This window comes from Crocodylus porosus, unplaced genomic scaffold (assembly GCF_001723895.1).
Source record: "Crocodylus porosus isolate Cpor-Errol unplaced genomic scaffold, CroPor_comp1, whole genome shotgun sequence".
Lineage (NCBI taxonomy): Eukaryota > Metazoa > Chordata > Crocodylia > Crocodylidae > Crocodylus > Crocodylus porosus.
In genome coordinates, this window is record NW_017728948.1 from 80,125,049 (window position 1) to 80,139,893 (window position 14,845).

Genomic DNA, 14,845 nt, shown 5'->3' on the forward strand with positions numbered 1-14,845 from the left:
GAAGGCCACCAGGTTGGTTTGATAGGACCTGCCTCTAATGAACCCGTGTTGATTGCCCCTAAGCATAATCTCCCCTGCTGGCCCCTCGTGGACATATGCCAGAATAATTCTCTCAAAAAGATTACCCAGGATTGAGGTAAGACTAACTGGCCTATAGTTCCCCGGGTCCCCCTTCCTCCCCTTTTTTGAAAATGGGAACAACGTTGGCCCTCTTCCAGTCCTCTGGCACCACACCAAAGCACCAGGAGTGCTTGTACAGTGGTGTCAGGTCCCGCAATGACCTCAGCTAATTCCCTCAGCACTCGGGGGTGGAGATCATCCAGACCAGCTGATTTAAATACATCCAGTCCCTCCAGAAGTTCCACTGACCCTTGGCCTAGGTGCGCCTCCCCTGGGGCCTGAGAGGGGCTCAGTAGGGGACTGATCCGTTTCCTGCTCAGGAAAATGGAGGCAAAGAAGTCTTTAAATAGGTTAGCTTTGTTGTCTGGTGTGACGACAAATTTCCCAGTGTGTCTTGAAGGGGCCCTACATTACCCGGTACCTTCTTTTGGCCCCCTGTGTATTTAAAAAAGGACTTCTTGTTGTCCTTGATCCGGGTAGGTAGTCCCAGTTCCATCTCCGCCTTGGCCTTCCTGACTGCCCCCCTGCATCCCCGAGCAACCATAGTATAGTCCTCCCTGGTGATGGCCCCTCCCTTCCAAACACTTTTTAGATTTAAAAAAGTCTGTCTGAAACAGATATCTGGCATAGCAGATTTCCACCCATTTGCATCATTCTAAATAAATTTGGCACAATTCTAAACAGATAAAAGCCTGCTTTGTAATGGGAAATGATAGGCAGTTATAAATTTAGGAGTAATCACTTGTATAATTATCTGATATGTGTAGATAAATCCGGTATTTGCATATTTGTGTTTGACTCTCCATATGTACATTCAAGCTTTGGGCATTATTTATATGCAGTAAAGTCAGTAGTGTATATATAACCTTGAAAACCTAGGAATATCATTATGGCAAATGTGCTAAAGAAGTGCCATAATATAAATTATGATCTAACTTTTCTCTCTTGTAATTAGTTGTCTCCTAAAAAGACCTGGGAAGGGTTCATTGGAGGTTTCTTCTCTACTGTTGTGTTTGGATTTATAGTAAGTAGTGATGGAATTTTTCATATAGTTTCCTTTTTGAAGTTTTAACTGGAACAAAATTCCCAGCACGTTTGTTGGTCTGCTTTGCTGATGTATGAAAAATGGTAATTTCTTGTTGGTTAGGGTATTCTACTGATAGTTGAAAAACATACAGCCTTTTCTGGTTACAGTAAATGGTTTTAATAATCTATATCTATCATATTGCTTGCTATTTCCTGTTCTTATTAGAGCTGTATGTGTCATTGTTTCGGTTCAGCTGACAATAGATACATACTTATTTTGTAACTGATGCAGTTAGTAGTATTAATGACATCACTTGCTCATTACAACATCAATTAATACATATTTTGTTTTAAAATGACATCTTTCCTGATACATATACATGGATATAGACATCTCTTTTAAATTGATGTCATACTTCGTGAAATAAAATTGAAAAAATATGGTACTTTGTATGAAATTTATGACACAGGTCTGTGAAAATTATTTGATTTAAAGGTGAAGTGTAACAACAAAGTAGTGGTCATTATTAATGTCTCCCAATACATTCTTAATTTTAATAGAAAAACCAGTTGTTGCTGTGGCCTAATGGGGGTCTAAAAATAATAGCAAAAAATTAGGAATAAGTTAACATTTTTTTAGTAATATTCTGAACGTCCTTTTTAGTTTGTTCTTAATGAGGATATCCCTGCCAAAGGAGAGATGTTTTGTCTGTTGTGGAATCACTATGCAATAAAAATTTTGTTTTTCACATTGTCGTAGGATTAGACACTTATTGTTAACATGTTGGTCCAAGAAATATATGAGAGGCAAGGCTTTTCTGGGACTATCTTTTATTGAACCAATTGCATAGTTGGGAGAGTGGCTGTGCATCATGTGCTCTTCCTGAGTGCCCTTGGTGTCCAGAAACTTGTCTACCAGCTTTCTCAACTGTGAAGCTGGTTCAGTAAAAGGTACCACAAAAATGTTTGCTTCTTGTTGTTCATTATGCTCAACCAGCTATCAGAGTAATTAAAGTTCTCTGAAATTTAGCACCACCAAAAAATGAAAATTTCAGGGGGGTTTTGCTTTGCTTTGCTTTTCAGTTTTCCTATCTTTTGGCTCAACATGAGTATTTTGTATGTCCAGTGGAATACAACGGTGAAACAAACAGATTTGTTACAGAGTGTGAACCTTCAGAACTCTTCCAGATACGGAAATACTCTGTGCCACCACTGCTGAAGACTGTGTTGAGATGGGTAAGGAGAAATTAAGCTTGAATTGTAACTGAATTTGTTTTGCAGCTATAATATGTAATATTTATTAAGCATTTCTTTAGAAGACTATAGTTACACTTGTTTATGTCTTGAATATCAGTGATTGAAGGTACGGGCAACTCTGACACTCAAGCAAGGAAGTGTCAGTTCTAAATAGAACTGAAGCATATTGATAGTGTTTGAATGACGCTCTGGCTACGGTGGTCTAGGAGATATGTGAAAGGCAATGTTTTTTGTGTGTGGTGTCTTTTATTGGACAATACAAATGTAGAAAAACTGTTCCAGCTTTAATATTGGATGAAACACTGTTAAAATAGCAGTCCTGCTATATTTGTGTCATTCCCAGCTTGTCCACAAGTAACATTAGAATGTAACAGTTGCTACCCATTTGAAACATTCCCCTTTAGAAGAATTTCCAAATGTAGGTGTGTCCATATACTAACTACTCAGAGTGCATCCCCGCTGGAAATCGATGACTTAAAAATGATAGCAGAATACTCTGTAATGTTGCACTGTGATTGTAAATCAGTTTATTTCTCTAAGTCAGTGCTTCTGTCTGGGTGATTTGACACAGAGGTTATTTAGAGTTCAGGCCAGATTCTTAGGCCCATTAGAACTTGAGTTAAAACTCAAAAACATCGGGCATATTTTGTTTTGGAAACTTATGGAGAAGGAAACAGATATGGCCCATGTTCAGCATGTGCCCTGCATGTTTTGGTTTGGATGTTACCCTTCTCTTCATGTCGAACACAATACAGTATGTTGGATATCTGTAATGTTATGCAGAAAAAATTTTTAAAAACAGTACAGCGCTGTGCATGTGAATAATTTGTCACCCGTATCAGATGTGGACAATTAAGTAATTTGTCTCTAGAAAACTCCACTTAAATCAGCTAATCCTTCATACTTTGTATGAAGAGGACCTGCTCTCCATGTACAGGTAGGCTCTTAGGTATATTTCTTATGCCAGATTCTGTAAATTCACAAAAGGAACTGTCAGAATGGCATGTGTCCAGGTTTATTTGATTTTTCAGCAAGAGAAAAAGAGGAGGGAATGTAACCCATATTTGCAGTTTTCCAATAGAAGGCCTATTGCGAAGAGGCTCAGGGGTGGACAAAATACAGCCCCTAGGCCAGATCCAGCCTGATGGCATCAGCTGTGGATACTGCCTGCAGTTTTCTGCCAGGGATCAGGGCGATTGCCTGGGACCACACCTGATCCCCAGGTGGAAACTGTTGCCTGCATCCACAGCTGATGCTGGTGCCCACCTGGTGCTGCTTCTGGCACATGGGCTGGAGCTGGTGTAAGCTGTGAGGCCATGCTGGGGGGGAGGAAGGAGGAGACAGAGAGAGGAGGCTTTGCTGCAACAGCAGCCAGTGTTGGGTGCTGGGCAAAAGTGTGCTCGCCACTTCCAGGGCCCTTCTGGCTGCAGCTGCCTGGAGCCTGCATCGCAGCTGCCTTGTGGCTCCTCATTGCTGCTGCTGCTGCTCTCTGCCACTTCCAAGCTGCTGTGGGGTGGCAGTGGCAGTGGCAGAAGCAGGGAGGAGCTGCAGGGCAGCCTTGGCACAGGCTCTGGGCAGCTGCAGCCAGAAGGGTCCTGGAAGCAGCAGTTATGGCTGCTGCTGAGTCCTGCACCCGGCACCGGCCATTGCTGCTCATCATGGGCAGGGCCGCCTGTGCAGCACTGGGTGGGCACCAGCATCAGCTGTGGATGCAGGCAGCAGCTTCCCCTGTATTGGGATAAATAAGGGTGGGCCAGAGGCTGAAGCTGCTGCCTGCAACCACACCAACTCCCCCTATAGCCCTATCCCACATAGAAAGGTTTGATGAGCTTTTATAGAAGGGGAGTGGGGTGCTGATCCAGCCTGCAACAGCTCCCTGAAACTCCCTATGTGGTTCTCAGGCCCAAATAATTGCTCACCTCTGCTATATAGTATTTCTCACATTTGGTTGAGCACTCCGTTATGAAGACTCAGATTCTACTTACCTCATTTTCAATCATTTTTGTGACATTTGTCCCCTGCAGACAGGCTGCCTGGTGTCAAAGCAGATAGGGCAGTTGCTTGGAAGCATAAGTGGATGTCCTCTGATCATAGTTGGGGGCTTCCTTGTGTACTAATGGCCAGCAAAGCATTAGTCATGTAGTTCATCAACAGAGTAGATTTCTGACAGATTGAAAATCCAGCAAATTTCCTGTTATTTGATTATGTTGATTCTTAAATATTTGTCATAACCAAAATGTCTACACTGACAGTCACAATGTGAGCCACCAAATGAGGACACTGGCATTAATTGTCATGTAAATTGGTTGCGTGAAATTTAGGGCAGCAGTTCTCAGCCGGGTATCTGCGGCCCTCTGGGGTGCCCCCAGCAGGTTTCAGGGGGTCCACCCTGCCTGGCCCATTGTGGGGAGTTGCCACTTCAGCCTTCCGGGGCTTAGACGAGTCCCAAGGAGGGGGTGGGCCCACCTCACCCGGCCCCACAGCATCCATCTTGTGGGTGGCACTGCGGGCAGGCAGGTAGGAGAGGCTCTGCATTGCTGCTGCTCAGGTGAATGGGGCTCTAAGGCTCCCCACTGCTGAGCCTTGCCCACTGCACCCGGGGTCCTTGGGGGTCCAGGCTGGGGAGCCATGTCAGTCTTCTCCTGTGCAAAGGTTGAGAACCCCTGATTTAGGATACCTGAGCTGTTGTCTGTATTGTTAACCAATTACTAATCTAGAAATTCTTTGCTCTCTGAAGTGTTTAACAAGAGGTTCTTCAAGAAAAAAGTTCTTACTGTACCATTGACTTACCGTAGGACCCCAAGAGACTCTGTTGAGGGTGCTGGGCTGCTAAATGTACCCTTGCAGTCTTTTCATTTTGATGTTTGGGATGAAAGCAGGTTGAGTGGGGAATCTGTGCTCTCTGCTACTGATAGAAAATCTTTTGTGCTTGGCTAATGTAACAAGTAAGCACAGAGAATGGAATACACCTGCAGTTTGTCAACTAGATATAGAGAACAATACATATTTGAGTGTAAAATATGAGGTGGAATATTTTTTTCCTTTAGAGAATTTTTGACTGCTGATTGAGCGTGGAAAACACCAATAGTGATGGTGATGCAGCCACTATGTAATTTTCTGTAATAAAGAGTTGTAGGGCCATATAACTGGAAGATGGAGTAGTCATTTTCATTTCTTTGCTGCAGCACTGAAATACTAGAATTCTCATTGCATTAGTCTGCCATACTGTCACCAAAGACAAGTGAATGTGCTAGTGAATTACTTACTTAGGAAACTTTGGTTCCTTGGGAGCTTCTGAACACAGGACAGAGTTACACTTTGCGTAAATCTAAGGATGAGTAGGTAGGCCCTTTTTCTTTTTCAGTAAAGGAAGTGGCTAGGAAAGAAGTATATGGGTAAGGTCTGTGATAGAGAGAGGAGCAGAACTCCATCTTGTGTAAAAAGGGAGACTGGCCATCTATTTCCTCTGATGAACAGAGATACAAATCAATGTAAAGAACATATTGAATTGGAGGATGAGAAGATAGTGATGTCTGACATTCCTTGGATATGTAGGAAATATTAAAATACCCCAGTAGTACTGACTTGTGCACTTTTCTTTAATGAAAATGAGTAACAGTCTTTTATGATTTAATATGCTTCATTTCTAGTAAGTTAATGTCCTTTTTGTAAAAGAAAAATGGATATTTTCTGAGATGGTTTCCTTTAAAACAAAATACACTTTTATTGTTACAATAATTTTAAAGCCTTTTAATTAAAGATGTGATACAGAATTTAGTTTTCTACATCTGGAAGAACTGTAAAAACTTGTATAGTTGGTTTTGGTAATAATTATTTTCTTACAGGAAACAGTGAACATGTACCCATTTCAAATGCACAGCATTGCTTTGTCAACATTTGCTTCCTTAATTGGGCCATTTGGAGGCTTTTTTGCTAGTGGATTCAAAAGGGCTTTCAAAATCAAGGTTTGTATAAAACTTTTTTTTTCAACTTAGGAAAATGTTGATAGACCCTCTTTCTAAAATTTGAATGACATGACTTCAGATTGTAATGAGCCAGTCCTACACTTTCTGCTGAAAAGGGATGTTGACCATCAAGCCATCATTTGCCTCTGACACAGTACTCTGGTTGTTCAAACGTATAGTGTATGTTGTTCTTAAACTTACTTGCATACAGCACAAACTCTTCCATCAAAAATCAGCTCTCTCAAATTGGCACATTTTAAGCAGAGAAGCTGATTTTCTTGCCAGAATAGAGGCAAAGAAGAGTAGAAGCATAAAGGTATGCTACAAGACAGCTGCCAGCTTTTCTTTCCTTGTCAGAAAGCAGGAGGGGGTTCAGTCCAGTGTTAACTCTTTCACAGTTGCTCTCAAATTGGCACAAATTCTTGGAGGAAAGGCGCATCAGTAGCTGAGCATGGGAGTCAGGGGCATAGCCCCTGAATCAGAACTTCCTAGACATATAATGCTGGAAGCTGCAAGTGAGAGGGGAACAGTGGAAAAAAGCCCTGGTTATACCCAGTTCACTCTCCCTTTTAGCACCCACTCTCTGCCACTATGTGACACAGGAGACTGGGCAAGATGCACCTATAGTCTGATCCAGTAAATGGTAATTTGTATGTTCTTATGGTACCAGTTTTTGTCAAATTTTTCCTGTAACAAGGATATGGGGACTATGTAGTACTGAGGTGGCACACAGCACACTATTACAAGGTTAGTTGCAGGGTTTCTGCTGCATAAGAAAGACACTCTGGACAATGCAGGAAACAGGTCTGATGCAGTTGCCTTCCCAAACTGGTGGGACAGCAGACTAGATGTATATCCTGCAGCTGGCCACTGCCAGCCTTGCTTTCATGTGCATAAACAGAAAGCAGTACCCTGAAGCTGATTGCTGAGGACACTAGACAGCATTTAATTTAATTTCAGGTGACGAGGGAAGGTGCTGGATCCCAGTTCAGGGACCTGCTACTTCAGGGACTTCTTGCCTTGACTGTATTTGTAGGGTTTGCTGGCACCTGCCACTTGCTGTGCTCTGCAGTAAAGATGTAAAGGACAGTCAGTGCTTCCTGCTCAGTTCCCCATCAGTTGCAGCATCCCTCCATGGCAAGAACTGCAGGGAGGAGGAGAAGGCTGGCAGGAAGTAAAGCATGCATCAGGATAAAACATCTCAAGGAACTTGAGATTCCAGTTCACCATTTCTCTTTCCTTGCTTTCCAATGGGGTTTGCATCTTCTGAGACCCATTTTTCAGTGAAAGGATCCATGTATATGTGGAGCTCCTTGCTTTGAGAATAGTGCAGTGGGTCCACAGTCACTGGTGAGGTGGCCCCAGCTCAGTATGAGAGGTTGGGGGGCAGCCCGGAATTTTTGTTGACTTCACCTTTTGCACTGCTGCAATTCCTGCCATGTCGCTCTGTATTGCTGTTTGTCCCTGTTTCACTGCAGTTCTTGTGTGTCCCTCACAATGTCTAGATAACTACTGATATTCCTAAGCAGTTCAGTCCCTTCTGCCAACAGGTGGAAAATCCAAGACTTTTCCGACAGCACATTGTTGCTCAGAGTTTGTCCAATCTTTTCTGAACTGTAGATTCCCCTGATAGCATAACTGTGTGCTAAGGTGTGTTAACAAAGGCATTTCTTAAATATTTTTGTGATTTTTTTAAAAAGAGGAGAGGGTGATGACTTCCAGTCCTTGTGATCTCTGGGCAGCAGGGATCAAAATTGTAACCAAAAGTGGTTTCTGGGGAAAGGGGCATTATGGGATTGTTGCTGGAAGGCCCACAGAGATGTGCACTGGTGGAACAGTCGTAGTGCAGGAATTAAATTACTTAACCTTTAGCAGGTCACATCACCTCTCTGTGCCCCTTCTCTTATCTTCTTACTAATCTGTCTTGTCTGCTTGGATTGAAACCTCTTTGAGGCAGAGACTTGCTATGTGTTTTAGTGCCCTGCATCATTGAACCCATGTCTTCATTAGGGCCTTCAGGTACTGCTGAACAAACAGTATCATACTAATGTAGTACATGTCAACGTGTACTGTGATTTTTTTTTTTTTTCCCTAAAGGATTTTGCAGACACTATTCCTGGCCATGGTGGAATAATGGATCGTTTTGATTGTCAGTATTTGATGGCTACTTTTGTTCATGTGTATATCACCAGTTTCATAAGGTATTCTCACATACATAGTTCATATAAGTTGTGTGTAGTTCTGTTCTGCTAGAATAAAAGCTTAGCTTTAAACTTGATTTGTCTAATTACTTTTGAGAAAGGGATTTTGGAGCTATCATGAAATTCCATACAACTTCTGAGGATAGCAGGTTATTTACCTCTGACTGTTATGAAAGATTGGAACTTGTTCCCAGCTGAATATAAAGAAAGCTAATTGGAAACAACAACTAACATCAACCATTGCTACAGTCGGAGGAGCTGTGATTCTGTTTCTTCGTCTTTATGTCTGGTATTGTTCAGGGAGAACCAGTATGTTTAAGTGGAAGTTTTTTTTCTATCAAATCTTTTTATTTCAGTGGTCTAACTTCTAAATTTTAGATCTAGATTTTTCAATATGTAGTTGAGGACAGGCCACTTATTTCATAGAACCATAAGGCTGAAAGGGACCTCAAGTGGTCATCTAGTCCAGCATTTGTGAACCAGTGGGCGTTACCCAAAAGTGGGTCTCAGGAATATATGAACGGGTTGTGAAGGCACTTAAAAATGTATCAACAAACTTAAAAAATGGATTCTCCTTTAAAGAGGAAAAACATGGGAAAAGGCGGCTTTTCCCTTGCAGGCTGGCAGAGTTCCAGCCTGTGAGGGACTGTTTGGGGCTCCCATACCCCCCATGCACCCACCTCCTGCCCCATACACTGGAGGCCTAGGGCAGCAGGTCAGTAATGAGAGCTCCTGGGTCAGGACTGACCGCTGATGTTTACAAAATGGGTCCTGATACAAAAAAGGTTGAGAACCACTGATCTAGTCCAGCTGCCTGGCTCACCTAGTTAAAATTCCCATTATGTTCCTACATGAGGAAAATAGATTTTAAATTAAATTAGATTACAAGACATCACATCTGTTCTGGAGATCGTTACATTAGGAAAACCTCGCCTTTAAAGAAAATATTGCCAGTGTATTTGTACAATGGGAAAAGGGGAAGAAGCATCACTTCTCTATGGTAGGTTCAGATTTTGCTTTGAATTAAAACCTGTTTTTCATTGACAGGGGCCCAAATCCTAGCAAATTGTTGAAGCAGCTATTGGTACTTCAGCCAGAACAACAACTAAATGTATACAAAACCCTGAAATCTCATCTCGTAGAAAAAGGGATACTTCAACCATCAACGAAGGGATAGTGAGACGGAATGGAGGACTACAGGAAAATGGCTAGAAAGGCCCTCATGGGAATACAAGTGTTCACATTGATAGTGGTTGAACATGTAGTCTTGAAGACATGAATGTTTTTTTCCCCCGAAATTACTGTGAATATTTAGTAAGACATTTAAAATTTGTTACCTATTCTAAGATAGTGACATAGCTTGCAAAATAACTAAACATTTAATGAGCATTTTAGTTTCTGAAGTTGACAGTACTTATACCATCAGGTATATACATAGATAAATGCCCTCTTTCAGCATCTAGCCAGATGGGCTCAATAGTTTTAAAAATAATTTGCATTCTAAATGACAGTAACTAATACGAAGAGATGTTAAGGCTCTACTGGAATTGTGCAATTTACAAAGCAAATGTTAATGTAATTTATCAGTACTGGGCTTGCTTTTAATGCAAGTTTTATGGTACTGTGTACCTTAGTAATAGTTGGCATATTTTTATGTGAAATGGTTATTGAGGGATAATTGGGATGAGATGCTATTTTATCCATTGCGCTACTGAGTGTATTGTTTCCAAGAAAAAAAAATCTCCTGGATACTGGTGAGGAAACTGAGGCTGTCACCAAGACAGTCTATATTACAAAGTTCTGCTGGTAGGGCTGTTGTCAACTAAGAATGCAAAGAGATCATGTCCCTGCCTGACACCACCATGCCAACAACCCCTGGTATGGACACAGTTTTGCCAGTAGAAGGTGATTTTCCTGGCTAAGCTTTTGCTATTTAGGGAGCAGCTATAAATGTAGTGGGAGAAAAACTCTTTCTTCTGGGATATGCTGTGTGCATGCCAGGGGCTGCTTTGGGGGCAGCTGTGGTTGCTTTCTTGCTGTAATGAAAATAGCAGCTTCTGCCAAATGTAGACAAGCTCTCAAACAGTTACTGTTGGTTTTCTAACGTTGTTTATTAAAAATGACTAAGTTTAGCTCAGTTTTTAGTTGTATTTCTTGGAACTTTTTTTCTAATGAAACCAATTCATATTAATAAAATAGACGTGCCTGGGCTATGTCACTGACTTTTTGATACAAAACATAGAAGCAGATATACATATAGTCAGAACTACAGTGCAGATTATCCAACAGTATGGGGGTCCTGCAGCTTAGTGATTTTACACTTCAGGCCTTAGTTCCAAGGCTGGGTCACTGTCTGGAGTGAGTTCATGTTAACCTTACTGTTTGTGCCTCAGTTTCCTCATCTGTAAAATTGGTGGTATTTCCCTCTGCTGTAAAGTGCTTTGAGATCCTTGGATGAAAAGTACAATATCAGTACTAGTTTTTACCCTTTATTATTCCCTTGAAAGTAGTAACTTTTGTCTGACCAACGTAATAGCTTGGGGTTGAGATGGCACATCCTTTTCCCACTGCCTCTTACCACCAGTTAAGTAACTGTTAGCATCTCAAATAATGTGGGCAAAAAGTGAGGATTCAGTTGAGAAAAAAATACCTTACAGAAAGTTTCTGTCCTGTAGACTTAGTGAAGTAAATGTGAAAAAGTTAACACGTGAATAATTCTCCATTTTTGCTGTTTACTGATCTCCTTTTACATACTATTCCTTTTATGGTGTGGTGATAATCTTATTGCAACTGAAAAAAGATATACATGTGTTTTGAATAAATACATATTATTCCTTAATGAACAAAAGCACATGAATGCCAAAAAGTTTCTTTTGGTGTCCTGGAGACTGTAACTTGATACAATTTAATTTCCTAAAAATCTAATGCAAATAGGCTTTTCTTGCATTGTGCACTGACTCTAACCCTTCCAGAGGTGAAATCTACAAGTTGCTTGTACATAAAACCATGTAGAAAGCAGGTAGGACTGCTAAATAGGGTGGTTGCTTGTAAAATTCAAGAGTTTTTGTTTACATCAGATCAGAATCTGAGACCACTGTATATTCTGTTTTGGGATTCCACACTGTTATTGTATTAGGCCAGGGTACTGTGTATATAATCTGTATATAGTAAAATAGTTTATACCTTGTTATAAAAGGGATATACAGCATATGTTCTAATTCTAAAAGCCTTTCCTCATGTGTACAGTAGTGTAAGTGCACAGCTGAGGGAATTACACTGTACTTTCTATATCCTACTCAAAGTACAGTACTTCTGTCAAAAGAATGTTTTAGAGAAAAATGACAACTTTAAATCATATTACTCCAGGTTGTCTTCCACAACTGTGCTTACAGGTGTTCAGTAGATATATGTACTGAAACCAGGTATAAGTAGGACAAAATGCAACAGAACTTGAAGTTTAAAGGGTAGCACAGACAAAAATATGAGACAGAAAGTTGCTTGGAAGTAAGTCAATTTTATGAAAGACAGAAATAGAGAGGAAGCAGGAGAGGATGACCAAAATCATTCATGCAGAATAAACATATAAATAGGCTGTAGCTATATAGTAAGGTTTTGTCAGAGGCTTCCTACAAAAACACAGCCTTATTAGGTGTGGGTGTACAGTAGAGTTGGGTGTATATGTAAGATATATACATATATAAATAAATCTAATTTTTTATTTTAAATGTTTGAACTTTTGAGTGTATCTTTATAGTATGTATATTATGGAAATAGAATGTATTTTAGCATTGAGTATTGTAGAGCAAATATAGTTAATGGCTCTATATTTGCACAGGAAAAAAGAACAAGACTACAAGTTATTTCACTGGCTAAAGTTAAAATGAAGCAAGATTCTTCAGAAATATTAATGGTTGACCAGTCAGTTTGCTGATTTTGACATATTCTTAGCATACTGGTTAGGTCTTTGTGTATATCTTTTCAAGACTCAGTTCTTATGGAATGCCAGGAGCACCTCTGCTTTGTGTAAAATGAGTTTTCTTCCAAGATTTCTCATTCTTCCATGACTTTACCCATACAAGGACACAATGACTTAGGAGAGGCTGATTTTTACACCATAATTTCTCTTCATTTGTTTTTTTGCTTAACAAAGATGTTGTGATTGCCTCATTGAGCAGACAGTGTAGGAACAAAGTCTATATTGTACATGCTGTTAACATATTATGTATGTTTTAATTGATAGTTTCAATCTTTAAGCTGGGATTGGGCGAATAAAATTGGGGGACACATTTCTTATTTCAGCGTCTTTTTTTCTGGGGCAAACATTGCAACTGACAGCTTCTAATAATTCATACATCTTTCCATTGTTTCAGAGAAAGTTGATCTTCCTTTTTTTCTTTCCCCTGCCCCCATCAATGAAGGAGCTATTAATTACTTGCTTATTTACCAAATCTGAACCCTGGTATGACTAGTTTATCCACCTTGGACTGTGGTTACTAATAGCTTTCACTCTGAAGAAACTGAAAACTGTAAAAAAAAAAAAAAAATCCTACTATCACTAACAGGGCAATCAAGTTATCTGGAATGGCAGCTTTTTGACACAGCACACATCTTAATCACTGAAAAGAATGGGTAAGTGAGGGGATGTATGCATTATATCTTTCGTTGTTATTTTTTTGAAAACAAGATGGTTTTGAAGCCTGCTTCCCTTTTGCATTGTATTATAGTGCCAGTATTTGCCTCGCTGCATGGATAGCAATGTAGCTTAGCTTGAAATTCTGATCCTGCTTATGCATCTCTCCCCTCCCTTCCTGTTCCTCTTTCAAGGATGAATTCCAGTTGCTTCAGGTCCTCCTCTAGCCTCAAGGTAAGCCTTTGTTCATGAGCCCCTTTCATCCTTTGTGTATTGTGGGCCGGGTTTTTGATCTTGAAATTGCAGCTGGTCTCAATGCTTTCTTTGTCCCTTCCATCTATCTTGATCTGCAAACATATTTCCTCAGACAGATGCTTGTGTGCTTTTGTGCCTTAGAATAGCTCTTCTTTTTGGACAATCCAGCTTGTTCCTTGGAAAAACCTTTCCTGGGACAGTTAAAGGAACATTTAGCAGTAGCCTTAGAAATGTGCCGACTGTCTGACTCACGGAACTGCTCTTGTAGAAGGCAATTCACTTTTAGTGACTGCAAAAGGCAGGTGCTTCAGTAACAAACTGGACTGTCAATGAGACGCACATTTTTATGCAGAATAGAAACACTTTGGTCAGATTTTAATCAGTTTATTGGATTATCTTACTTAAAATTAAACAAAACTTTCTACTTATTGTGGAAAGGTCAAAGGACCTTTACTTGACTGGACCCTACAGACTTTGTGTTTTTAAAATAGTTTGCAAAAGGGGCAGACACCTTCCCTGTGTCAAATGAAAACTTATTAACTCTGTCACTTTGCCTAAGAAATGTATGTTGCCTGTCCCTCCCATGTCAGGGTGTAACTAACAAATCCCTTCAATTTAAATAATACCCACAGAAGCATATTGTCAAGTATCCACTATTGTTCTAGCTAGTAAGTGTGATTGGCCACTGCATGTGACATGACATTTTTTTTCTATTTGAATAAGTGTTACAAAGCCATGAACTTAGTGGACATGCTCTGATAAGCATGATAGGCAGCTAAACTTTGAGGGTGCTTGCTGTTTAGATTTCAAGTTGGTTCAAGTTTAAGTCAAACTCAATCACATTACCAAGTAAACGTAGTAGTTTTATGAGCTATGCCTGTCCATGTATCTGCATGAAAAAATGACTTACAAATCCATTTTTAAGTAACATTTTATAAACAAGACTCAAACAGCTGCTGGCTGCACAAAAACAAAGTCAGAAACAAGTAGCTAGGAGTCTTCTCCTTACACCAATACATTATAAAGGCAGAAGTTGAGTCTATGGCAGAAAGCCACCTTGGTTTCTCCCCAAAATCTCTGCCCTGTGACACTGTGACTAAAATCTCTGAGCTGCAACCCTTTGATTAGGATGGGCCCTGCACACAGGGGAGCACACCCTCGGCCTGTCTATTTACGTAACCTGAGCTGGCTGCATTCCTGGGGGAGGGGGGAAACCTGCTCCCTCTGCTGTGACTGGCATCAGTTACCTGGGTGGGGGGTTTCTACCTGGGGAGCTGGAATCTGCCTGGTAACAGGTGATGTATTTCCAATTGGTTGGCTGACAGCCAACTGGGGCTGACCTCCACTGGACCAGGTGAATGAGGTCACAGGGGCTATATAGGTTGTGGGGG

General features: G+C 40.7%; 1 protein-coding gene and 1 long non-coding RNA gene across 2 annotated transcripts in view; both read left to right on the forward strand.

Moving 5' to 3' along the window:
- The window catches only part of CDS1 (CDP-diacylglycerol synthase 1), a 53,999-nt gene extending 42,495 nt beyond the window's left edge, over positions 1-11,504 (forward strand). The window contains exons 9-13 of the mRNA XM_019552635.1: positions 1,076-1,144; positions 2,230-2,382; positions 6,249-6,368; positions 8,466-8,569; positions 9,617-11,504. Of these exons, the coding sequence (XP_019408180.1) occupies positions 1,076-1,144; positions 2,230-2,382; positions 6,249-6,368; positions 8,466-8,569; positions 9,617-9,746 (576 nt within the window). The 3' untranslated portion in view covers positions 9,747-11,504. The remainder of the gene's footprint in view (positions 1-1,075; positions 1,145-2,229; positions 2,383-6,248; positions 6,369-8,465; positions 8,570-9,616) is intronic.
- A 735-nt stretch (positions 11,505-12,239) lies between these two features.
- Positions 12,240-13,750, forward strand: LOC109321883. The gene is made up of 3 exons (XR_002104190.1): positions 12,240-13,198; positions 13,300-13,433; positions 13,567-13,750. It is a non-coding gene; the product is annotated as an uncharacterized LOC109321883 (long non-coding RNA).
- The last annotated feature ends 1,095 nt before the right edge of the window (positions 13,751-14,845 follow it).